Source organism: Dama dama, chromosome 20 (genome assembly GCF_033118175.1).
Source record: "Dama dama isolate Ldn47 chromosome 20, ASM3311817v1, whole genome shotgun sequence".
Lineage (NCBI taxonomy): Eukaryota > Metazoa > Chordata > Mammalia > Artiodactyla > Cervidae > Dama > Dama dama.
The window spans coordinates 43494209-43519964 of NC_083700.1; the positions used below are offsets into that span (position 1 = coordinate 43494209).

General features: G+C 38.0%; 1 protein-coding gene across 2 annotated transcripts in view; it reads right to left on the reverse strand.

Annotated features, from left to right (window-relative positions):
- Positions 1-20051, reverse strand: part of AGL (amylo-alpha-1, 6-glucosidase, 4-alpha-glucanotransferase) — a 76525-nt gene extending 56474 nt beyond the window's left edge. Inside the window, exons 1-5 of one of the 2 annotated variants that reach the window (XM_061121307.1) lie at positions 19722-20051; positions 19046-19195; positions 7080-7290; positions 5104-5270; positions 3796-3999 (exon numbers count right to left, since the gene is read on the reverse strand). In XM_061121307.1, the coding sequence (XP_060977290.1) occupies positions 3796-3999; positions 5104-5270; positions 7080-7290; positions 19046-19127 (664 nt within the window). In that variant the 5' untranslated portion in view covers positions 19128-19195; positions 19722-20051. Of the gene's footprint in view, positions 1-3795; positions 4000-5103; positions 5271-7079; positions 7291-14798; positions 14871-19045; positions 19196-19721 lie in introns of those variants that run through there. The other variant, XM_061121308.1, reaches the window with a different exon arrangement.
- Positions 20052-25756: the final 5705 nt, after the last annotated feature.

The following is a 25756-nucleotide window of genomic DNA, read 5'->3' on the forward strand; positions in this document are numbered from 1 at the left end:
AGTAGGACATCTAGGACTTCTCAAAGGTGATTTCTATTGTCTGCTTTTTTCTTGTGTAAGGGTTACACTTTGGTGTTTCTTTACATGTCTCAATTATTTGCTGGGTACTGGTAATTAGATAATATGATTGCAGAAAATCTGGATACTGATCCCATGCCCTCCAGGTCTTTTGGGTTGCTTGTCTGGAATATTTTAGGGAAGTCTACTTCCCCCATAGTGTGTAGCCTCTGAGCTAGTCTATTAAGCTGTCAAGTCTATTAAGCTATTAACACGTCAAGGCTGTATATTGTCACCCTGCTTATTTAACTTATATGCAGAGTACATCATGAGAAACGCTGGGCTGGATGAAGCACAAGCTGGAATCAAGATTGCTGGGAGAAATATCAATACCTTTAGACATGCAGATGACACCACCCTTATGGTAGAAAGTTAAGAAGAAGAAAAGGGCTTCTTGATGAAAATGAAAGAGGACAGTGAAAAAGTTGGCTTAAAGCTCAATATTCAGAAAATTAAGATCATGGCATCTGGTCCCATCACTTCATGGCAAACAGATGGGGAAACAGTGGAAACAGTGACAGAGTTTATTTTTGGGGGCTCCAAAATCACTGCAGATGGTGATTGCCGCCATGAAATTAAAAGACGCTTGCTCTTTGAAAGAAAAGTTATGACCAACCTACACAGCACATTAAAAAGCAGAGACATTACTTTGCCAACAAAGGTCCATCTAGTCAAAGCTATGGTTTTTCCAGTGGTCATGTATGGATGTGAGAGTTGGGACTATAAAGAAAGCTGAGTGCTGAAGAATTGACACTTTTGAACTGTGGTGTTAGAGAAGACTCTTGAGAGTCCCTTGAACTGCAAGGAGGTCCAACTAGTCCATCCTAAAGGAAATCAGTCCTGAATATTCACTGGAAGGACTGATGCTGAAGCTGAAACTCCAATACTTTGCCCATCTGATGCGAAGAACTTACTCTTTTGAAAAGACCCTGATGCTGGGAAAGATTGAAGGCAGGAGGAGAAGCAGACGACAGAGGATGAGATGTTCGGATGGCATCACTGACTCAATAGACATGAGTTTGAGTAAGCTCCGCGAGTTGGCGATGGACAGGGAGGCCTGGAGTGCTACAGTCCATGGGGTCACAAAGAGTCAGACACGACTGAGTGACTGAACTGAACTGAACTGAATTAAGCTGTCTGCTTCTATTGGTATCAGCTATAACACTCAGCTATTACTCTCCTGAGCTGTTACTGAGGCTGACTGCGCTATGATTTTTTATAAGATTCCAGAGCGTAAATTGTACCACAATATGACCCAGTTAAATCTGGGTCCTTTGGCAGGGGTAGTCTTTGAAGCTTGTCTCTGAAGTCCGTTCTGACCGTAGGAAGGCTCTGCTTTACTGTCTCTTTCCCTGGTTCTCTCTGTTGGACTACTAGCTGGCCTACGGCACAGGGTGTTACTCTCATGAAGATACCAGCATCCTCCTGATTGTTTACCACTGCTTTCAACAGCGCTCACGGGTATGAGCTTCCCCTGCTATGTGCCAGATAAAGTTATTCCACTCTGGCTCTGCTTCTACTGCACATCTCTTCCCCTGGGCAGAACATCCATGTCACTGTTCCCCCGCGGGTAGCAGAGACAGTGCCCTCCGGTTTTCTTGGCTTAGCTCTCCAGGTGTGGAACCCCAACCCCACAAGCAAGTTGTGCAAGGGTTCAGTATTCTTGACCTGCTGTGCATGGGGTAGAACTTTCTCTCTATAAATGGGGGCTGGGTGGGGGAAGGGAGTCCCAGATTGCTCATCCGCTCTTGCCTAGAGTAGTTTCTGTAATATAGTGCTGAAAGTGGAAAACAAGAAATGCTGGACACCTGCATTTTTCAACCACAGCGAGAAGGGGAGCCTGGTGTCCTTACAGCACCTGCTAGGAACAGACATATCGTCACTCTGATCTGAGGCAGGGGACAGAGGGTGGAGTGGGTTGTGGTTCAAATGTCATAGACTGACTACTCTTTTTGAGATTTAATAGATTTTCTTGAATACATGTCTCTCCATATGCTGAATACCCTTAGGACAATTTTTAAGAGATTGGTTTTTTAAAAATAATTTGTACCAGTTATAGCTGTTTTGCAGGGTAGAGGGTCTGTGAAGCACTCATACTGCCATTCTGGAAGTCGACTTCCCCTGGAAAGTAACTTTTTAATGAAAACCTGTCTTGTGGGAAAGATATTATGATATGCAACACTTTTCAAGTAAGGTGGAAGTAATGCTCACTTTTTTTATATTACACCGAATCTCTCAAATGCTTTAGAAATAATCTCTGACAGAGTCTGTGACTGTACCCCAAATTTTATACTCACTCTGTCCCTTTAGTAACAGAATTCTCAAGGTTCAGTGACAGACATGGCTGACCAGCAAAAGACTACACTGCAAGCTCCTTTATAAGCCAGGTGTGACAAGAGACAAAACCCCATCTGATGCAATGTGAGCGGGAGTGATACATACACCAGATCAGGCCCTTAAAAGACATTACTTCCCTTTCTTCATTTCCACTGGGTAGACGGTGATATCAGGAACTGGAGTGGCTATGTTTGATGAAGAGTTGGGAGCAAAAGTGCTGGACAGCAGAGCATCATGAGAGAAAGAACTCAGTTTCCTATAACGGGTGGGCTACCACACCAATCTTAGAATGCCTACTTAATTTTTTATAGAAATAAGTATAATTTCAGTCTTATGTCACTATATTTTTCGGTCTCTCTGTTACAGATGCGTAAGTCATATCATAATTTGTATAATTCCATTGTGTGGTTTGATAAATTTGATGTGAATAATAGTAAAAGATGTCAAAGTGGTTATCAATAATGTCAAATTTTCAAGTGAAGAATATCAAATTCTTGGATATTAGGAAGTCTTCACTGTGAACCCTGATGCTTAGTTTTCAGGTGCAGGCGGAAACAACACACTTTAGAATATACCTACTTCATCTAACTTTGAATTTTTACTATTATAGTTAGAGATTATTATTTATATTTATGAACTGAATCTTTGAGCTTTTAAATATCTTCATAGTTGCTATGGTTACTTGGGAAATGGTTTTATGACATAGCAGAGATTTTGTTGTTGTTGTTAAATGTTTTGTACCACCTGGAATCCTTGTTTACATATGTAAGTCAGTGGTTTTCTGACTTCTCTATACCACAGCAAATAGAAGAGAGTATTTGCAAGGTGCACTCTGATCAGAACTAGCGGCTCCTCCAGGCCCAGCTGCAATGACAGCTGATGTTTCTGAGGAACAGCATCTAGAAGCTTAGAACGTATTTTATGGAACTGGATATTGGAAAGAAATCTGGGACCCAAAACAGGTTAACTGTAGTAACATCTGTTAACATGTAAAAGATACAATAAAGTTCTAAGAATTTACCATTAGCTTTCTCTTCAAATAACATCATTCAGTTTTTCCAAATATACGCTAGGGTACCAGAGCTATCGCTATACAGGATTCATTTGTCGTTCTGGAAAGTATTAATATTGTAAGTTGAAATATGTGGCTTTTTTCCTATGATCATACTTCTGTTTTTATAATCATTACATGTAAAATACTTATGTATTAATTATATCTTCAATTAATACTGCTTTCTTTGGAAAAAAAAAGTGATACTATCTTAAGTCATTTTTTAAACTGAAGGACACCTAATCATTACTTGTGTTTTCAAAATTTGTTAAATAAAACAGCAAGGAATGAAATAATTAGCATAGAATATTCTCGTTAAAATTAATAGAAGCAGTTAACGAAGTTCATACCAGTATGATTGTAGACAACATCAGTTATACAAAGAATATTCCATTCCTTTTTCAATTTTTGCACCAGCTGTCCAACATCAGTCCAGGTGTACTTTTTATTAGGTCTTGAAAAGTCAGGATTTAATTCTAACTGATCAGCAAGGGAATAGCATGACCTGGATAGTCCAAGAGTCTGCAGTGGGGTAAAATGAATCATGTTGTAGCCTGCAACACAAGAAAGTAAACAAAGACCATTAAGAGAAAAGATATACCTAAAACGAAGTATATACATTGTAAGGTTAAACTTCCATGCATGCCTGTGTGCTCAGTCGCTTCAGATGTGTCCGCCTCTTTGTGACCCCATGGACTGTAGCCCCTCAGGCTCCTCTGTCCATGGGATTCTCCAGGCAAGAATACTGGAGTAGGTTGCTACGTCCTCCTCTAGGGGATCTTCCCAACCCAGGGATCGAACCCACTTCTCCTGTGTCTCCTGCTTTGCAGGCAGATTCTTTACCCACTGAGCCACCTGGGAAGCCCTTAAATTTCCATAAATAATTCTAAATGGCAAGACAACCATGCCACAAGAGAAGGGGTTAAAGACCTGAGTTCAAATCCTAGCCATACCAGAAGTGATTTAAGCAAGTCTACTGAAATCTTTCAGGATTATCAGTTTCCTCACATATAAGATAGGGATAATGAGATGATGTATTTAAAAAAAAAATCACAGAGAGTGCCCAGTTACTATTAGGGGTTCAATTTATATTTCTGGAATGCATATATTTATACGTAGAAAATATATCCTGTGCAAGTACATCAGTACATCTTTCTCCTAGTTTTAATGTTCCATAGTACTTGTATTCTTTTAGTTATGTCAGGGAACCTCTCATTTCTTTCTTCACTCTACATTTAAGTTGAAAGTAGAAAATTAACACTATGCTTTACTTAAGAGTGAAATGTATGGCAGCATATGACTTTCACATTAAATGCTTGTTGAATTAAAATTATATATAATGATAATACATTTTCCAACATTTTAGTAGCTTACTAATTTTATATGTCAAAGTAAAGCCTTAAGAGACAATAAAAAAAAAGAGACAATAATAACCTCATTTTATCATAGAGTTCCTTAATTATTAAGTTGAACCGTATAATTTGCCATTTTTGTAGGCTAAAATAGTCAAATATCAACAAGTTCATAAAGTTCTACCTATTTTATTACTAAATAGATTAAGAAGTGAAATTAAAAGGAGGATTAAAGCCTTTGCAATGTGTATCACAGATGATAATTACATTTATTTTAGAGAAGAGAAGAAAAAAAGCTGGCATTACCTGATTCTTTTGCAACCATAAGTCTGCTTTCCCATTCATCAAAAGGTCCCATGCACTTGGCTAAAAATGTCTGGAGAGTAACACAGTCCAAGGGTAACACGTGATTATCAGCACCAACACGTAAAATAGGGTCCACAACTATGTAACCTCCACCACTTTTCTCATTTCTGAGGAAAAAATAAAACAAAAACTTTTCAGTTAGTGACTGGAAAAAAAGTCTCATCCAACTGTCTAACTGGAAAGTAAATTACCCCATTTTAAAACATATTTTGAAGCCCATAAAATCTTTCTAAAAAGTTGCAGTGAAACTAGTACAGCCACTATGGAGAACAGTGTGGAGATTCCTTAAAAAACTGGAACTAGAACTGCCATATGACCCAGCAATCCCACTGCTGGGCATCCACACCGAGGAAATCAGATATGAAAGAGACACATGCACACCAATGTTCATTGCAGCACTGTTTATAATAACCAGGGCATGGAAGCAACCTAGATGCCCATCAGCAGATGAATGGATAAGAAAGCTATGGTACATATACACAATGGAATATTACTCAGCCATTAAAAAGAATACATTTGAATCAGTTCTAATGAGAAGGATGAAACTGGAGCCCATTATACAGAGTGAAGTAAGCCAGAAAGATAAAGACCAATACAGTATACTACCGCATATATATGGAATTTAGAAAGATGGTAACAATAACCCTATATGCAAGACAGAAAAGGAGACACAGATGTATAGAACAGACTTTTGGACTCTATGGGAGAAGGTAAGGGTGGAATGATGTGAGAACAGCATCGAAACTTGTGTATTATCAAGGGTGAAACAGATCGCCAGTCCAGGTTGGATGCATGAGACAAGTGCTTGGGGCTGGTGCACTGGGATGACCCAGGGGGATGGGATGAGGAGGGAAGTGGGACGGGGGTTCAAGATGGGGAACACATGTAAATCCATGGCTGATTCATGTCAATGTATAGCGAAAACCACTGCAATACTGTAAAATAATTAGCCTCCAACCAAAAAAAAAGAAAAAAAGAAAAAAAAAAAGAAAACTGTGGTACATATACACAACAGAATATTACTCAGCTATTAAAAAGAATGCATTTGAATCAGTTCTAATGGGGTGGATGAAACTGGAGCCTATTATACAGAATGAAGTAAGTCAGAAAGTAAAATACCAATACAGTATATTAACGCATATATATGGAATTTAGAAAGATGGTAACGATGACTCTATACGTGAAACAGCAAAAGAGACACAGATGTAAAGAACAAACTTTTGGACTCTGTGGGAGAAGGCGAGGGTGGGATGATTTGAGACAATAGCATTGAAACATGTATATTACCATATGTGAAATAGACTGCCAGTCCAGGGTCGATGCATGAGACAGGGTGCTCAGGGCTGGTGCACTGGGATGACCCTGAGGGGTGGGATGGGGAGGGAAGTGGCAGGGGGATTCAGGATGGGGGACACATGTACACCCGTGGCTGATTCATGTCAATGTATGGCAAAAACCAGTACAATACTGTACAGTAATTAGCTTCCAATTAAAATAAATTAATTAATTAAAAAATAAAGAAAAGTGAAAAAAAAAAGTTGCAGTGAAACTCAATGGAAAAGCCACATTTTATCTTTTTCCAGTCTCTATATAACATAAACAATGCATACATATATATCTAATAATATTGCTTTAAGGAAAAATATCTGTACTAAAATCTGTCAATAATAATAGGGCACATAAGTGAATAGAATGCTATAACCAGGTTGAATGAAAATACTAAATAATAATACTTTGAACATGCAACGAGGCTTACAATTCCTACCTAGAAACTAAAGAATTATATTCTATTGCATCTTAAGAAACTCCTGTAAAAACTGCACTGCCATAGTTCATATGATAACTTGTTACAAGTTAGATAACATCAAGTTAGAGAATAAATTACCTTTTTTTCATATACAGAACACCTGACTTACCCTTGAAGGAAGTAATACTGAAATGATCCAGCTTGTTGAAGATTAAGTTTACAGTACTTATCAGAATCATCTTCTCTTTCTGTTGGATTTTCCCATTTCAGGGAATGGAATTTTTCTCGATTAAATGCTTCTCCAGAAAGTGGGTAATTTGTATACACAGTAACTGCTTTTCCCTGTAAAGTTGGGCCCAATCGGAACTGCAGTTCAAACCCTAAACATAAAGCACATTTCAATAAACTCATTGCAGGCCTTAAATTACCATATTAAAAAGATGTTTTACTTAAAGTATTATGAAAAAAATGATTTCTCAACTATGTTTAAAAGAATTCCAAATATTTAATGCTGTTTTTGGAACTACTTTGCATTCTAATTTAGCTTAATTTTGCACTTTAACATACAGTATACACCATAGAACTGTCTGTTCTGTACTGCCCTTCTCTTCTCCTGGAAATTTATACTCCTAGTTGCATGGCTGCTTTGGGATATGCAAGTTATGACACGATCTCATTCCCCACCATTCCCACGAGTCCCTCACCCCCTTCCAAACCCCCACCGCCACTTCCTGAACTGACTGCTCAGAAGTGAACATCTAATCAGAGGCTCACTGGTATTTTTCAAGCTGAAACAGAGAAAGTGAGTTTCTCTGTGGTATCAGAGTCTGTGATAATACGTAAAAGTTGGGAGATCACAGGACAACTATCTTACCAGATAGAGCAGGCCCATCTTCCCCGAGAGAAGTCAACCTCTAGAGAGCAGAATTCAGATTTGTAACAAGAGTCTGAAAGGCATTTGAGCCCCTGATACCAATTATTCTCAATGTCTGCTCAAATTCAGAGATGTGATAATAGAGAGTTAACAAGTGGTTGTGTAGAGCTGAGTGGCATGGGGTGGTACGGAACTCTGATTTGCAGTGTTTGTTGACTTCTAGAGAAAACAATCTCACCATGGTCAATATCAAGCTACCAACATGACATCACTGAACATGGACCTGGGAAGAGATACTCACCATCAGCTCTTGACAGCCAACACAAGCAACTCCAGCATACTACAGCCTCTATCCCTGCTCTTCATGGTTTACTTACTTAAGCCTTTCTTGGAATTCTGAAAGCCAAAACATTCTCTCTTTTGCCTTAGTTTGACTATCTCTATTAAAATATTTCTGAGATGTCTGTACTGTATTACAAGTCTTTGGCCATAAGAAGAGAAAAATTAACACATTATAGTCATAACTACTGTAAAAGAAAAATGTTTACTGGCTCAAGGCAAACTTTGATTATAATTATTAGAATGTGAACATTCTGACTATAGTACAGTCTATCAGAAACATCAGGCACGTAAATTTTAAATGTGTGTGTAATATTTAAAAATTGAGGGCAGGAGAAGGGGGTGGCAGAAAATGAAATGGCTGGATGGCATTGCTGATGCAATGGACATGATTTTGAGCAAACTCTGGGAGATACTGAAGGACATGGAAGCCTGGTGTGCTGCAATCCATGGGGCTGCAAAGAGTTGGACATGACTGTGTGACTGGAAAACAATATTTAATTAATAATGGGAAATAATAACTGATGAAGGTAGGAAAATTTAGTTTTACTGGTTATAATCTTCAAGTTTAAGAAACTTTTTGAGAAGAAAGAAGTACAGTAATAGCTAAGGGACAAAAATCAGAGCAGAGTAGGGAGGAAAGGAGTGATGGTAAGGAGCTGGTAGCAACTTTAAATAGGATGATTATTGAGAAGTTGAAGGGCTCGGGAGAAGTGAACAAGTTAGCCTTGTGCTTAATTATGACCATGGAGGGAAAGTGCTGACCAAGCAAAGGAAACAGAAAGCACAAAGGACCCAAGGTCGAAGCATGCCTGGTGGTTCCAGAAATAGCAAGAAGCTCTATATGGTTAGGCTGGAGCAAGCTGGGGGAGGAATAGTATGGTAAGAGGAAAGAAAGTAACAAGGGAGTCAGATCATGCAGAGACTTGTAAGAATTTTGGCTTCTCCACTGACTCAAATGAGTCAGTGAACAGTTTAGAGCAGGAGTGACAGGACCTAACTTGTGTATTAAAAATATCATTCTGAAGATATCTGCTTCTGGCCATAATGGAGTAATTGGAACTAGACTTGCCCTCTTCTGATAAACTAAAAGAACTATATGAAACAGCTGTTCTCAAAAAAAGGTAGAGAAGAACTGTGATGCCTGAGATTTTCTATAAACTTTTTAGCTTTCAGACTAGAGGACCTTTCTGGGCTGCGACACAGGGAGGAGAAATAGTAATCTCACTGAGCTGAAGAGACAGAGATTAGTGCTTGGGAAGGGTGAAGAGAATGCAATTTTCAGGGCAGAGTATGAGAAGAAGGGAGTTAAACAACGAAAGAACTCCAGAAATTTACCTAGAGTCATGTTGAATCTGCCTGAAAACTAAACTGTACACAAATAGGGTTTGACGACATGAGGTGAGGTTGGGAAAAGAACAACTAGTGGAAGCTGTAAATTGAACAATTCCTAGTGCTCACCCAGGTCTGGGATACATTACAATTTTTAAGCAGCCAGAATTAAGGAGACCTTGTTGAACAGCTGTTTTATTCAAGGGAGTCATGTCTTAAATAACAGGGTTAAAGTGGTCCTGGAGTACAAACTAATATAAACCTATCCTATCAAAGCTTAAAAACAAGCCTCAAAAGGATTAAGTTGATCCACAAATAATGTAAATGACTTCTAAAATAAAACTCATCACTCCTATAAAGCAAGAAAACAATTCAGAGATAAAAACAGAACACCTACAATGTCCAGCATCCAATAAAAAAACTGCCGAACAGAAAACAGGAGGAAGGGGAGTTGACCACACAGATATCTGGAATAGGGCATTCCACATAGAGGAAACAGAGATCTAAATGGCTTGCAAATGCTGCTTCTGGCAAAGACAGAATAACAGGGATTGGATTTACCATTTTCCCCAAAATTTGAAAGAAACCAACAATTAAAAAAAAAAAATCAGACAAAATATATGAACTGATAATTTTTCAAGTCCCTGATGTTAGGCAACAAGTCAGTGATCCCTGAGAGATGGAAAGTAAACAAGATGAGCCTTATAACTGCCCTATCTTGAAAGATTTTACAGGATGGGGCACTGGGAGAAGGGACCCAGGCAGACCTCAACTGACTTCCTGTGTTGAAGAGGCAGATCTAAGGACTTGTGGAGATCAAGGCAGTGAAGAGTTTTCAGACGAGAGTAGTGGATGAAGACGAGAAAGCTGCACACAGAGAGAATTCCAGAGATCTGGAAAAGGTATTCCTGGAGTATTCAGAAGAGTACTAGCCAGTGCATGTCTGGGAGGAAAAATACCTGAGACCAGGAACAGAGTTTGTTCTCACCAGCTAGACTGAGAACATTCACGAGGCACTGGGTAGGAAGTTCAGAAGGATCTTGCTTCAGTAGTGGGGAATAATGAGCCTGAGACAGGGCACAGGTCCAGACTGGCTTAACGAAACATAGAAGTAAAACTCAAAAAGACAGTAATATTTCCAAGTAACTTAACTTCACTCCAGAACAAAGACCAAGAATATTTATATGAATCCCAAAATACCTATCACTCAACAAGGTAAAATTAATAATGTCTGGCATCCAAACAAAAATTACAAGACATACAAAGAAGGAGGAAAACACAATCCATGAATGACACAGATGTTGAACTAGTAGACAAGGAAGGACTTCAGTTATCAAAACTGTATTTCATATGTTCAAAAAGTTGGGTCCATACATGGAAAATATTAAGAAAAAATAAAAAAGATCAAAATTAAGCTTTTAGAGATTAAAACTATAACACCTGAGAATGAAAAATACAGGCAACAGAATTAAGGGATGGTGAGACATGACAGAAAAAGCAGATTAGTGAATTTCAAGGCACAGGAATAGAAACTATGTAAAAAGCAACAAAGAGAGAAAAAAGAAACTAAAAAATTGAAAAAGTATCAGACAATTCAAGTGATTTAACAGAAGTGTAATTAGATTACTCACAGGAGAGAAGAAAAGAGACAAATTATTTGAAGAAATAACAGGTAAACATTCCCCAATTTGATGAAAAAAACAAACTTACAGATCTAAGAATTTAATAGTCTTAATCCAAGAAATACGAAGAATATTACACCAAAGAGCATCAGTATCAAATTGCTCAAAACTAGGGACAATGAGAATATTTTATAAGCAGCCAGAGAGGAAAAAAGACAGGGTATGTACAGAGGAGCAAGGAAAAGAATGACAGCAGAATTCTCATGGGCAACAGTGCAAGAAAGAAGACAGTGGAGCCACATCTATAAAAGTTTTGAAAAATTCTAACAGTTGACCTAGAATTCTATACTTGGTGAAAATATATTTCACAAACAACAGTGATAAGAGTCAGGTTTTTCACTGTCAGAGAAAGATGTTATAAATAAGCAAGGGAGACAGATACAATGAACCCTGCTATGGTGATATGATATGCCATGGTGATATGATATGATATGGTGATATGATATGATATGCCAGGCTGAATGAAGCACAAGCCAGGAGAAATATCAATAACCTCAGGTATGAAGATGACACTACCCTTATGGCAGAAAGCAAAGAAGAACTAAAGAGCCTCTTGATGAAAGTGAAAGAGGAGAGTGAAAAAGTTGGCTTAAAACTCAACATTCAGAAAACAAAGATCATGGCATCTGGTCCCATCACTTCATGGCAAACAGATGGGGAAACAGTAGAAACAATGACAGACTTTATTGTGGGGGGCTCCAAAATCACTGTGACTGCAGCCATGAAATTAAAAGACACTTGCTCCTTGGAAGAAAAGTTATGACCAACCTAGACAGCATATTAAAAAGCAGAGACATTACTTTGCCAACAAAGGTCCCTCTAGTCAAAGCTATGGTTTTTCCAGTAGTCATGGATGGATGTGAGAGTTGGACTATAAAGAAAACTGAGAGCCAAAGAATTGATGCTTTTGAATTGTGGTGCTGGAAAAGACTCTTGAGTGTCCCTTGAACCGCAAGTAGATCCAACCAGTCCATCCTAAAGGAAATCAGTCCTGAATATTCACTGGATGGACTGATGCTGAAGCTGAAACTCCAGTACTTTGGCCACCTGATGTGAAGAACTGACTCACTATAAAAGACCCTAATGCTGGGAAAGATTGAAGGCAGAAGGAGAAGGGGATGACAGAGGATGAGATGGTTGGATGGCATCACTGACTCAATGGACATGAGTTTGAGCAAGCTCTGGGAGTTGGTGATGGACAGGCAGGCCTGGTGTGCTGCAGTCCATGGGGTCGCAAAGAGTCAGAAATGACTGAGCGACTGAACTGAACTGAACTGACGGTGATGTTAATCAGAAATATGAGTAAGAACTGCTATTTATTCATATATAAAGAATGTCAGTTTGGTTCAAGGCAAATCCTGAAGTAGAGAACATGTAGATATATTTCAGTCAGTTTAAAATCACTCTTTGGAAGAAATAAATCTCTCACAGTGCTGTTTGAGAGGTGGTAAATTCTACAGCACAATATTAAACATGGGTAAGACATTCTTTGTGAAGAAAAGATACCAGCAGAATATGTAAGAGAATGCTGGACTCTTCCAGTTTATTCTAATCCAATTAAAATACTTATATATTTGTCAAGAGAAACATGAATGTTCTGTTTTAAATCCTGCAATATGAATAATATGAGGGAATAGATGTTCTAGGAATTCCTAGAAAAAATTATAATTTATAATTAAGTGATAAGTATTGCTAACTGTATTCTTGGGTTGGACCAAAATATGGATATAAATTTACTCATAGTAAATGGATTTGGCAAGCAAGAAACAAATTATTCAAAAGGAGTTATCAAGTAACTTTGCCAAAATTGAGGGACTCACTTTTACTCCTCACACTACACAGTGAAACTAATAATTTTTTCCAAGTAGCTACATGCACAAATTTTTCTATAAGGCAATTTGGCACAAATATACTAAGAATATTAATAAAGTTTATATTACTGGCTAATAATGTCATAGAGACATTTATGTTATTGGCAGTTAATCAGTGATATAAACATAGATGATACATAAGGATGTTCATCACAGTTTCATTTATTATAACTAAACTCACAATAAATAAAATATATAATGATTAAGAATGATTAAATAAATCATGGTACAAATGGTATTCTGTAAGCAGGTATATTATAAAGCCACTATAAATCATATTATCAAGGGACATTTAATAATATGTTACTTTCAATATTTTGTTACATTTTATGTGTCTATATAGATCTTCTGAAATCCTTTCTGGGAAAAAGTATGATGACATATGGCAGTAAGCAGGGAGATGGAATTTACACATCATGATACTATAAGCAGGTATTAAAAGTATTTAGACAGTAAAAATCCAATTTGGTTTTGAAACAAAAAGCACAGGAAAAAGACTTTTATGCCTTTTTATAATTTTGTAATTGGGAAATATCATTTTTATACTAGAGCTATTATTATGAAGAGATAGACTGAGAAGTAAATTGCCCAAAGGATTAAAATATGAAGTTTTAATACTTAGGTGATTTTGAGAACTACATTTCCAAGAATTATTAAGTTTATTACAGAAGTAATGGTGTCATTATGAAGTATAAATATCAGAGATCAGCTATCTGAGCACAGTTAAACAACCTGCCCCTTGTTCAGCTTATACAAATATTGTTTTTATAATTACACAAGGATTCAGAGAACTTGTAGTACAAAGGTTAAAACTCATCCAAAACCTCTAAACCGGATTTGGATCAGTGGTCTACCTTCGGAACAAAATGACAAGTATTCTCCAAATACGAATATTTACTTATATAATATACATTATGATAATTTAATAGATTATATAATTTATAAAACATAAAATAAGGACAAGATGTAAATAATAACAATATTTTAAATAATTAATTTTATTTATTAGTTAATGGAACAAATCTTTTAACTCACTAAAAATTAGTAATATCTCTCATAAAAGTAATGTGATTAAATACATTTCATTAATTTTAAGTCTTGGTTTAATATTTTGTGATAAAGTAATTTAAAGTCCTATTTATTTAGTTTATTTAGTGGTCTCAGATCTGAAAAAAAAATGTAACACAAAGATACCCAAATCCTAATGGATAAAGTTCTTGGTAGCTATGTTTACTAATCCATGATCTTAACTTTTCAAATCCATTAATTAATTATGCAAATATTTTCATTGAAATGTGCTTGCAAATATATATATATATATTTCCCTGACATATATCAATTGTTTCTACAAGCTAAAGAGATGTCCCATTTTATATATTAAAGAGGTGATCTGAAAACCAACTAAAATTCTTTATTGGGTAGATTTCAAACAAATCAGAAAACTTTGTTATCAGTTTTTAAATTGAGTGGATATTCATTCATTTATGTGGGTGAAATCATATGATGGAATCATTACTAAAAATACATATTTAAAATGCTCTCCCTGTAGCAAGGGTTGGTAAAGTATATCCCCTATCTTTAAATAAAGTTTTATTGGAACACACCACTCATTTATGTACTATCTATGCTGCTTTCATAGTACAATGGTCAAGTTGAGCTGCTGCAATTGAAACCATGTGGCCTGCAAAGCTGAAAGTATTTGCTACTTGAACCTTTATAGGAAAGAAATGTGCTGAACTCTACGGCATCAATTTCCAGCAAAAGCAGTTTACTTTCTCATTCATGTTTACCTTAGAGTTAGACTGTGTTTAATTTTTCTGAGAATATTTTCCAAATACATTGTAGAAAGCTACATGTCATTTCTGAAAAGGACAAAAACAGCACATTTCAAACACTCTCCAACTCATCTTTAAGTTTGACAACCTCTAGAGATAAAACAGAAATTTACGGTTACATTGCTTCTCATTACAAAGTGTGGTAAAGATTCTACTATTTAAGATTATATAACTTGCATATCTACTTAACCTGGCTTAGATAAAAGTATAATTCATGGCAACATAAAGTAAACAAATCAGTGACACTGTGACTGTCAACCTCTTATAGACCTATAACCTCCACTTTTTCTTCAGAATATATCTTTTTTATTTATAGCTCAACTAACATATGAACCAAGAGCATCAATTTCAATTCATATATTAGCAAAATTTAATTAATTAAAACATTTTTTTTTGGTTGTGCCACACAGCTTATGGGATGTTAGTTCCCTGACCAGGGATCAAACCTCGGTCCTTGACAGTGATAACACAGAAACCTAACCATTGGACCACCAGGGAATTTCTCTTAACTTATTTTAACTAATCAAAATAGGTAGATACATAGACAAAAGGAAAGAGAGAAGAGAAAGAAAATTAAATCCTATTCTTTCTATATCCTGATAAGCAGTGCACAGCTGAAAGGGTATATACAGCCACTCTGTAACCTCAAATCCATATTCTTGAAACTAAAATTTTTACATACAGTAAATGAAATATCAGAATACCTAGAGTATGTCAGTTTCCATAATTAATAGCTCAGTTTGCTAAAATTAGCTTAGCCACGGCAGTACATGGTGTGGCTATCTTATTCCTCACACACTAGGGATACTCTACTCAGACTAGCCATTTCCCTCTTACAGGCAATGAAACTAGCAAGGTGAGAAATTACACTATTACTGTAAACTAAGTTTCTCTATCTCATTCCCTCCACTTAATTTATAGAAACGTGACCCTTAGTCAAGGAACCTTTATAAATGTTTTCTTTCAAAACAAGTAAAAATTGAAATTTGACTAACCTACATAAAAAAATGGAAGAATCCCACGTTTGAGAAATAATGACTTTTACTCATTATTCTACCACTCAATGAGATAGGAAAGACAGGAAAAGGCTAATTACTTGGTCTTGTACTTGTTAAATTAGAAGAGTCTATAGAGATGTTAGCCTTGAAAATGAGGAGGAATCATTTCTTAGGGAAAAGTGAAAAGGAAAGAAAAATGAAGAAGGGCTTGGTGAAAGAACCAAAATTTTCCAGAGCTTTTCTTTACAACTAATTGGTCACCAAGTCCTATGAATTTTAAAATGTCTTATACTCTGTGCCCTCTTTTTTTAAACTCTAATGTAGTTAAACCAGACATGTTTGTAAAATAGTCTTCTCCATGATTTCTTGCCTCCAATGTCCCTTCTCTTCATCTTTCACAGTACAATTATCTTCTAAAATAATACAGTGAATCATTACTGCACAAAAAATTCAACATGCTCCCATTTATATCATTTGGATGAATTTACTGGCTTTAATCAGAGTTACAGGGTCAACCATATTATTCAGAGCTCCTTCTTCAAACAGCTAGGCTAACTTTAACTGGCACTTTAGTAGTGATCACCTAGCAAGGATTTATTAGCTGTTGTACACTGCACTACATTTGTAATACTGTTTCTGTCTTTACAGATCGTAAACTATAGTTGGACACTAAGATTTTAGACACTGCTATACCGTTAAGCTATGGTTTTTCCAGTGGTCATGTATGGATGTGAGAATTGGACTGTGAAGAAAGCTGAGTGCCAAAGAATTGATGCTTTTGAACTGTGGTGTTGGAGAAGACTGTTGAGAGTCCCTTGGACTGCAAGGAGATCCAACCAGTCCTTCCTAAAGGAGATCAGTCCTGAATGTTCATGGGAAGGACTGATGCTGAAGCTGAAATTCCAATACTTGGGCCACCTCATGTGAAGAGCTGCCTCATTGGAAAAGACCCTGATGCTGGGAGGGGTTGGGGGCAGGAGGAGAAGGGGACGACAGAGGATGAGATGGCTGGATGGTATCACCGGCTCGATGGACATGAGTTTGAGTAAACTCCAGGAGTTGGTGATGGACAGAGAGGCCTGGCGTGATGTGATTCATGGGGTTGCAAAGAGTCGGACAAGACTGAACAACTGAACTGAACTAAACTGATACCATTAAGTACTTGACTGTCCTGTGCCCACTGTGTAATCAGAAATCAAGGAAAGGAGACACCAACAAATTAAGAAAAAGCTTCATGGAGGAAGTGGAATTTTAGCTGAAGGTTGAGATGGAGGCAACACATAAAATGACAGTAAAGGAATTTAACAGACACAGAGGAATCTGACAGGAGTGGAGGGGTAAGAACAGGCATAAGAAAAGCCACTCGGAAGGGAATTAACAAGAGAAGTGTAAAGATGTAGGACACTAATAATGATGAACAATGAGATAAAATCTTGGCTAGGGAAGGTGGATCCCATTATAGAATCCTGGAAGCCAGGCAGAGGTATTTAAATGACATTATAAACATCAATTAATAAAAAGAGAAGAGATGGCATAAGAAGATTATTTCAGCATCCACAGGCATACGGAAGAGACAGGCAGGCAAGAGGAGACATCTGGAAAGAAATTACAGGGTTTAAAGAGAAGCTGTAGTTAAAGAGAAGAAATTTCAAAGAAGAGCACAGGTTTCTAGACTTGGAAACTATGAAAATGGAGACATTGCTAAAGTAAACAGGAAAGCTGAGAAGCAAAAACATGTGAGAATTGTGAGGAGATGGTTTTGGACATGTTAGATTTAAGCAAAACCAACTGGAGCTATCCTCAGGCTCTTCCATATCATGATACTGGGATGAAGGCAAGAATCCAGGGTAAGAACTGACAGATACGGTGATCTAGCCTTTGTATCTATTTGGGGCTTTAAAACCATTTTTTTATTAATTTTGAGCCTCAAAACTCAGCAATGTAGAAAAGGGGAAATTAATATCTTCACATCACAAATAATGTTTAGAATTAATGTGACTTGCCCAAAGTCAAACAATCTGTTAGCAGCAGAGTCAGGAAAATTCTAGCTCTCTACTCTTGCCATTATAATCACTTGCTCCTAAGAAGCAAGCAAAGTTTAAGGCCTTTCTTCCAAAAGGAGTCATCAGTATGGAGGCCATGAGAACGTATACTTCTTTGAGGGCAGGAGAAGTGAAAAAAGAAAGGATTCTGTGAAGATACACATAATCAAAATGTGGAAGAAGACAGCTCAGCAAATACCACCAAGTTGACAGGAGTACTCAAGAGGATGGGGGAAAAAAAAAAATCAAAACCAGAAAACTGCAGAGTCAGGAAAGCCAAAAATGGTTTAGTACTCAGTTGATCTTAAGTTCAGCACTGGAGTTGGAAGAAGATGAAGATTTCCCATGGAGGAAACACATCTGACAGCTGAAATTTTTTTTTTTTAAATTAGCTCTTGAGAAATTCAGGGGAAAATTTTATTCAAAATGTTTACTACTATCAACATCCATTTGGTAGGATGAGAGAGGGGATGGCATTTTACTTTTCATACATTAAACTTCTACTTCACAAGTTATATTAACATAAATGAGTGTGAAATTTTTTTTCAATGTTAAAAAATGTAAGTTTAAGACAATAATGCATCTATTTGATTAGTCTTAAAGAAATATAATTTGATCTTTTAAATTACAGCTAGAATATATTTCAACACAACCTGATCAATTATTTCACTTTTGATTTGGCAAAAAAATTTTCAACTTTAACCTTCTCCACAGTTGGGGGGCTTTTGATAAACATAAATAATAGTTTACTTTTTGCTGTGATCTATTTTACTATAGCAAATGTCCAGTAAAGGAAAACAGTGAGAGCTATAAAACAGCAAAACTACAGACATACCCAAAGTAAAATTACTTATGAAACAATTTGCCAAGTTTTAATAGTAAATGCTAATAGAAATAATACTGTCAATCTTCTGATTATAAATGCAACTTCTGTCTTAAGTGGAAGCTAGCAAGCTAAGTAAAGTGAATTTTTTATCCTCATTCTAACATGACAAAACTTTTTCACTTTCATTAGTGATATTTTTTAGAACACAGAAACGTCTTCACACAAATCAGGTTTAGAAAAGGCCTTGGAAATTATATTTAAAAGTTAAAAAAAGTTAATGACAATGAATTAAAAAATGTAAAAGACACAGAGCTAATCAAATGACTTGCTACTGACCTTGTTCAAGTCTGAAGAGGGTCCTTTCCAGCTTTTCCATTTCGTTCAGTAGTAAAATCCTAATCTGTTTACTGTGTCCCATTTTGGCTTCTAGAGGATTTGAAATCTTTCAGAAGAATTAACAGAACTCCGAAATCGAATGAGTTGCCCCTGATGAAACGAAAAAGGAATTAAGATAAAGAAAATAACTAATATCTTAAATTCTCTAGGGCTGACAGCTACACACTTACATGTTCAAAACGTGTTTTTAACCCTATCAGAGAATGAATCTTATAAATAAGAACAGAAGAAGCAAATTGAAAAGTTGTCTCCTCCCTTCGAGCACAAGACCCAGGTAAAAATTACAATATAAAAAAATGAAGTATTTTCATAGAAAAGCAATACGTTGTGCAAAACCTGAGGTTGGGTAGGGGGTAAAATTCCCAGCCCCAAGCCAAACGACTCTGAAGGCTTCATATGGCACTTCTGCTTACAAGAGATTAGCCTGCTCAAAGATAACAGGTGGGAGATCTCCCCATTCCCAAATTCGGGTCGGAAGCCACCAATAGGGAGATGAGAACAGAGGGAAGCAGTTGTTGCCCCTGGAATAGCTGCCGTGAACATAGAATGTACAGACAGAGCTATAGATAGTAAGGACGCATTTCCCCGGGAGGCCGGCGGCATTCCTAGCACTTACACCGAGCAAGTTATACGTGCGGCTTCAGGGACGCTGCAGGACCCGCGACTCCGGTGTCAAGAGTCGGGGGAGGAGACTGGAAGGAAAGCTAGAGGGGAAAGGCAGGCTGCCCCGGCGCAGAAGGAAGCTGCAGACGAGGAGCGCCGGGCGCCCTGAAGGGCAAAGGGAGGGGCGGCGGCAGCCGGGGCAGGGCCGACGCCGCCGTGTGAGTGGCAGAGAGCTTCTCCGTGACTCCGCCTCGCGCCGGTCCCCGGGGAGACCCTCGATCCCCACGGGGCCTCAAGAGCACACAGCCGGGTGCGAGCTGACAGGTCCCCTCGCCCACTTCCGGGAGGCTCGGCCCCAGTTTGCCGGGACCGCTAGTCTCGCGAGAGTCCAGTCGTTGGTGGCCCGGCCTGGGACACTGCTGGCAGCCGCTTTTTTTCTCGCCCCTAGGGAGGTGCGACGGCCGGGGCGTACCTCATTTGTAGCTTGGGAGATAGTGGTTGAGCATTAAAAATGCTGCGGTAGAGAGCTAGGTAGAGCTGCACTACAGGATTATTTTGTGAACCCCCTGAATGGCGGGAGGCAAGCCATCTGGCTTCTTTTGCGTTTTGTGTCTTCGTTTTGACCCTTTTACGTGGCCTCAGTTTACTTGGCCTAAATTCTCTGAGCCTTGATTTCCTCATCTCTAAAATGAGGGGCTTGGCTACAGTCCCGGACATTTCATCCTTCACGTGTCCACATGTCCACGTGACCGCAAACATGGCAGGACTAGGTAGGTAAAGTGTGGCCAGTCTGCAAACAATCAACAGGGCAAATACACTTGCGTTTACAACATCTGGTTGTACTTAATATACACTGCATAGACTGGAAGATCGTCAAAGATTAAGAATCTATATTGCCTGCAACAGCCGTGTATCAGGTCAGCCATTCAGGAGATGGTGCAGATGTCTAAGGAGATATTCATGGCTGAGGGAAAAGGAAAGCCCATCTTCCAGGGAAAATGGACAAAAGGTTTGGAGTTTGGAGAAGGATCTTGATTTCTTTATTGGAATTACTGTAGGTCCAAGAAGAACAATGGGTTAAAAACTAAAGATACTGAAATGTTCACTTGTTTCCGTAGTTTCCTGAGGATGCCTAGTTACAAATGGTCCAAAACTGTGTTTGGAAACGCACAACTCTTTTATTCATTCAATGGATAGTTTTTTGAGCACCTACCATTAGCCAGGCTCAAGGGGGCTGGGAATGCAGCAATGAGACAAAGTCACTGCCCTCAGGGAACTCCTACATGTGATTGGTGGGAGACTGATAAACAAGTAAATTATGTAAGATAATTAATTAAAGGTTGTAAGACATAAAGCTAAGAAAGGGAAAATGGAAGAATCAGGACAGGGTGGTTTGCAAATTTAAGTACAATTATCAGTAAAGGACTTGCTGGTAAGTTGACATTTGATCCAAAACAGAGAAAGAAGATAAAGGATATCCAGGGTAAGAGGGTTAGATACAGAGGTACCAGAAGTGCAGGAGCCTGGATGCAGCAACATACTTGGTGAATTCAAGGAGGCAACTGTAGCTGAGTTAAGAAGGAAGTGCTAAGGAATTAGGACAGATAGACGGGGTGGGGTGAGTGGTCAGAACCTAAAAGTCTTTGTCAGCTGTTGTAAGGACTTAGGCTTTTGCTCTGCAGAAAGAGCCGTTGGAGGATTTTGAACGGAGTGACATAATCATCTGACGTTTTAAAAGGATCACCTGTCATCTTTATAAGTGTTGGTCGAACAGTCGTGTCCAACTCTTTGTGACCCCATGGACTGTAGCCCACCAGGCTCCTCTGTCTATGGAATTTTCCAGGCAAGAATTCTGGAGTGGGTTGTCATTCCCTTCTCCAGGGCATCTTCGCAACCTAGGGATTGAATCCAGGTCTCCTCCATTGCAGGCAGATTCTTCACTGTTTGAGCATATAAGCTGTAAGATGTGGTGAAGAAGGAAGCAAGGAGATCTGTTAAGAATCTATTTCATGGAGAAGGAAATGGCAACCCACTCCAGTATTCTTGCCTGGAAAAGTCCATGGACAGAGGAGCCTGGCGGGCTTCAGTCCATGGGGTTACATGACTGAGCATGTGTGCACGAGGGTGGAGGGAAATGGGTTGGTAGCAGTAAAGTGGTAGAACTAAAAAAAAAAAAAAGAATCTATTTCAATTATCCAAGCAAGAGATAGTGGTGTGTGTGTGTGTGTGTGTGTGTGTGTGTGTGTAATAGTGAAAGTGGTGAGAAGTTCTTGAGCTATGAATCTTTTAATGGTCAAGCTTACTATTTGCTGGTGGAGAGAAAAGGAGTAAGGAATGATTTATAAGTTTTTAGCTTGAGCAACCAGAACATTACTGTCCAGTAGAAATATAATGTGCTGCACAGGTAATGAAAGTTCTCCTTCTAGCCACATCAAAAAAGGTAAAAAGAAACAGCTGAAATCAATTTGAAATAATATATTTTATTTAACTCAGTGTAACAAACATCATTTCAACACACAACTAATTGAAGTTATTAATAAAATATTTTAGATTATTTTTCATACTAAGTCTTTTAAATATAAGGTATATTTTACATTACAGCATGTCTCAGTTCTGATAGGGACATTTCAAGTGCTTGATTGCTTCATTTGTCAAGTGGCTACTGTGTGGACAGTACAGAAGCAGCTGTCATTTAATGAGAAAGAAAACAAAGGGGAGGAGGGTGAAATTCAGAAGTTCAGTTGTAGACTGTCAACAAGCAAGTGAAGATGATTGTCCATTTGCTCGGATGACTGTCAAACATCCAAGTAGAAATATTTAATTACCATTTGTAGCCCTGGTCTCCAAAGTAGTAGTTTTCAAGTTGTGAGGTGTAACCCACTGAGGGTTGTAAAGTCAATTTATTGGTTGTAACCAACAATTTTTCAAAGTGAAATAAAGATCTGAATGCATTGCATCTAGTAAAAGTATTATTTCACAAAGGTTCTGTTTCTATTACGTAGGTTTTGATATACTGGGTCATATATTCCTCCTGGGAGTCACAGTTAAAAACAAGTTTGAGAGCCACTGCTCTAGAATGTATTGCTGTGTAAAATAATAATTCATGATTTGAAGTGGTGCTTGAGTTTGAATTCCAGCCACTAATCAGCTGCGAGGCTTTGGAAAATACTCAACTTCTTTGGGCTTTGGTCTTTCCAACTGTAAAGTAAGGATAAAAATAGTTGTAGTTTAGTCACTAAGTTACATCTGACTCTTCTGCAACCCCATGGAAAGTAGCCTGCTAGGTTCCTCTGTCCATGAGATTTCCAAGGCAAGAATACTGAAGTGAGTTGCCATTTCCTTCTCCAGGGAATCTTCCTGGCCCAGGGATTGAACTCAGTATGCATTGACATATGAAATTTTCTTTGCCACTGAGCCACCTGGGAAGCCCAAGGATAAGCATAGTAACTACTGTTAATTAAACAGGGACCTAAGAACTGTGCCTGATACATACTGATTACTGTGTAAGTGCAAATATCAGAGCAAAGGGGGTCCTGGCCATACTGTGAAACACAGTCCACATTCATGTTTGTGTCTGGTCTCTCCTTTCCACACCCTGTTCTGCCTTCAGATTCTCCTATCGCTGTTTCATCACCCTGCCCACCTGTTGATGTTTCTTGTCCAGGGTTCCAAAATTAGCCTTTCCTGCTGTCCTTCCTCCAAGAAAACACTCACTTCAGTGGTCCGATATTTCAACCAGGTATAAGAAGTAAAACTGATTGATGAAGTGAATTCCTTTAGTAGTGAATTTTTCTTACACAAAGGCTTGAATTTTAAAAGAAGATTTGTTAATCCAAACAATCTTAGTTTGAGAGGTTTCATATAGTGAAGAATGTTAAGTAGTGAAAATATTATGATTGAATATGATGTTTCTAAGATTAAATTTCCAAGCCTCATGGTATCCCTTTTAAAAAGGAAGGTCACACTGTATGCTATTTGTGATGTTCTTGGAATGCCAATGAATTTGCAGTCTAGGGCAACAGTGGTGCCAATGTGCAGGCTTCATTTTGGTGACATTTGTCATGTGCTTGTCCTGTGCATAACTGCGATCTATATATACACAATAGCCTCATGTTCGAGTTGTTGAGAGCAGACTCTCCTTGAGGAACAACTGATGGATAATCTCAGTTGTTTGGCAGAAACTTTAGTGTTTTCTAACACACTGATTAATATTAATGTACCTGGGGAGTGGGAGAAGGGCTGTGGTCAGAAGTGACTTTCTTCAGGTTTGTGTATGTATGTGTGTATTTGCTGAAAGAAAAGGAGTTGTTTGAGGTATTATTTATGGTTAGGTACAGGTACCAACTCTGTGAGCTTCTGAATCTGAAGTGGAGGGGCTGCCTTATTTGGTTTTTATATTCATCAGTATTTTCTGCATACTTTATTTTGTAGCAATAGTATATTAATATTATTAATAGTTTTATTCTGTAAAATTGAAACTGTGTTTTCAAAGTCCCTTCTGAGGGGAATAATTTATTCTGCATGTTTTGAAATATCCAGATACAGCCGGTAAGGAAAAGAAGGGGAGGTAGCAAAGGAAATAGAGAGATGTGGAAAAACAGATTTTTCAAAAAGGAGATAGCACAACATCTTCTTTGGAGACAAACAAACCTCAGATTAGTTTCAGTCTCTTTGAATCACAGTTGATTCATCCATAGAATGGAGAAAATAAGACCTTGCTCATGGAGTTGGTAGGAAGAATAGATGAAATAATGAAAGCATTTAAAGTGGCATTTAGCATTTAGCAAAAATTAGGCTTTTAATTTGGCTTTCCCTGGTGGCTCAGCAGTAAAGAATGCGCCTGTCAATGCAGGAGACATGGGTTCAATCTCTGGGTCGGGAAGATCCCTGGAGAAGGAAATGGCAACCCACTCCATTGTTCTTGCCTGGAGAATCCCAGGACAGAGGAGTCTGGTAGGCTACAGTCCATAGGGTCACAGAGTCAGACATGACTGAGTGAGTGAAATACATGCATGTGTAAGCATGAGGCTTTTAATAAGGATAGCTTAAAAAAGAAGGTGATGACTGGTTGTCTTTGCTGAATCAAAGAGACAAATGACATCATCAGAAGGTCTCTTACTCTATGTAGTATAAAGGTGAAATCAAAGAGCAAAGTCAGAGCCAAGTTTTCAGTCTAAATTGTACAAGACAGAGGAAGAGTAGAGCCTAAGAATGAAGTAAGGATCAGTTGGTATATAATAAATATTTGTTGGAAAATTTATTGAGATGTACACATATAGAAGTAAATATAATTGTATTTCTATTGAAATGAAAAACAAATGTTGGACTCTTAGAGCTAATATAGGAAAAGTCACTTAAAAATTCCTAGGTATTGATGTAATAAGTTAGCCAAAAGCAGTGCATTAAATTCTTGGAAACCATGATAGGAGGAACTTTGAGAGGGGATTTTTAGTGGTGATCTTTTCTTCTTTCTTAGATATTTTTAAAGTTCTTTGGTCTCCAATTAAATGCTAGATCATTTTCCCCTTGCAAGGCAATTTAACTTTCTGTTAAAATAGTGGCTCCAGAGTTTCCAGATAGGTGGGTTTAAGAGTTGGCACTCTGGTTGGGAAGAAAGGACAGGGAAGAGGGGCTTGAAACTGATTTTCTGTGTACATTGTCAGGGTGACTACAGCTTCATATGACAGGGAAAAAAAAAGCAACAGTGACTTGAACTGCAGATAAGTTTATTTTTCTCTCACATAAAAATCCAGAGGTAAGGTGAGCAATACAGAGCTGGCATGGCAGTTCTGTAACATCATCAGGAAGCCAGACTGTCTCTAGTTCACAGCTTCTCACCTTTTTTATTCTGTGGGACTCATCATTGTGCAATAAGGCTGCCAGAGCTCCAGCTCTCATAACCATATTCAGGGAACGGAATGGAGGAAGAGGAAAACAAGGGTGATTCTCCTACTTTAAGAATTCCTGAAAAATACCACACACCATTTCTGCTTGTATTTCATAAACCAAAACTTAGTCACAAGATACACACAAAGGAAACCTTGATCC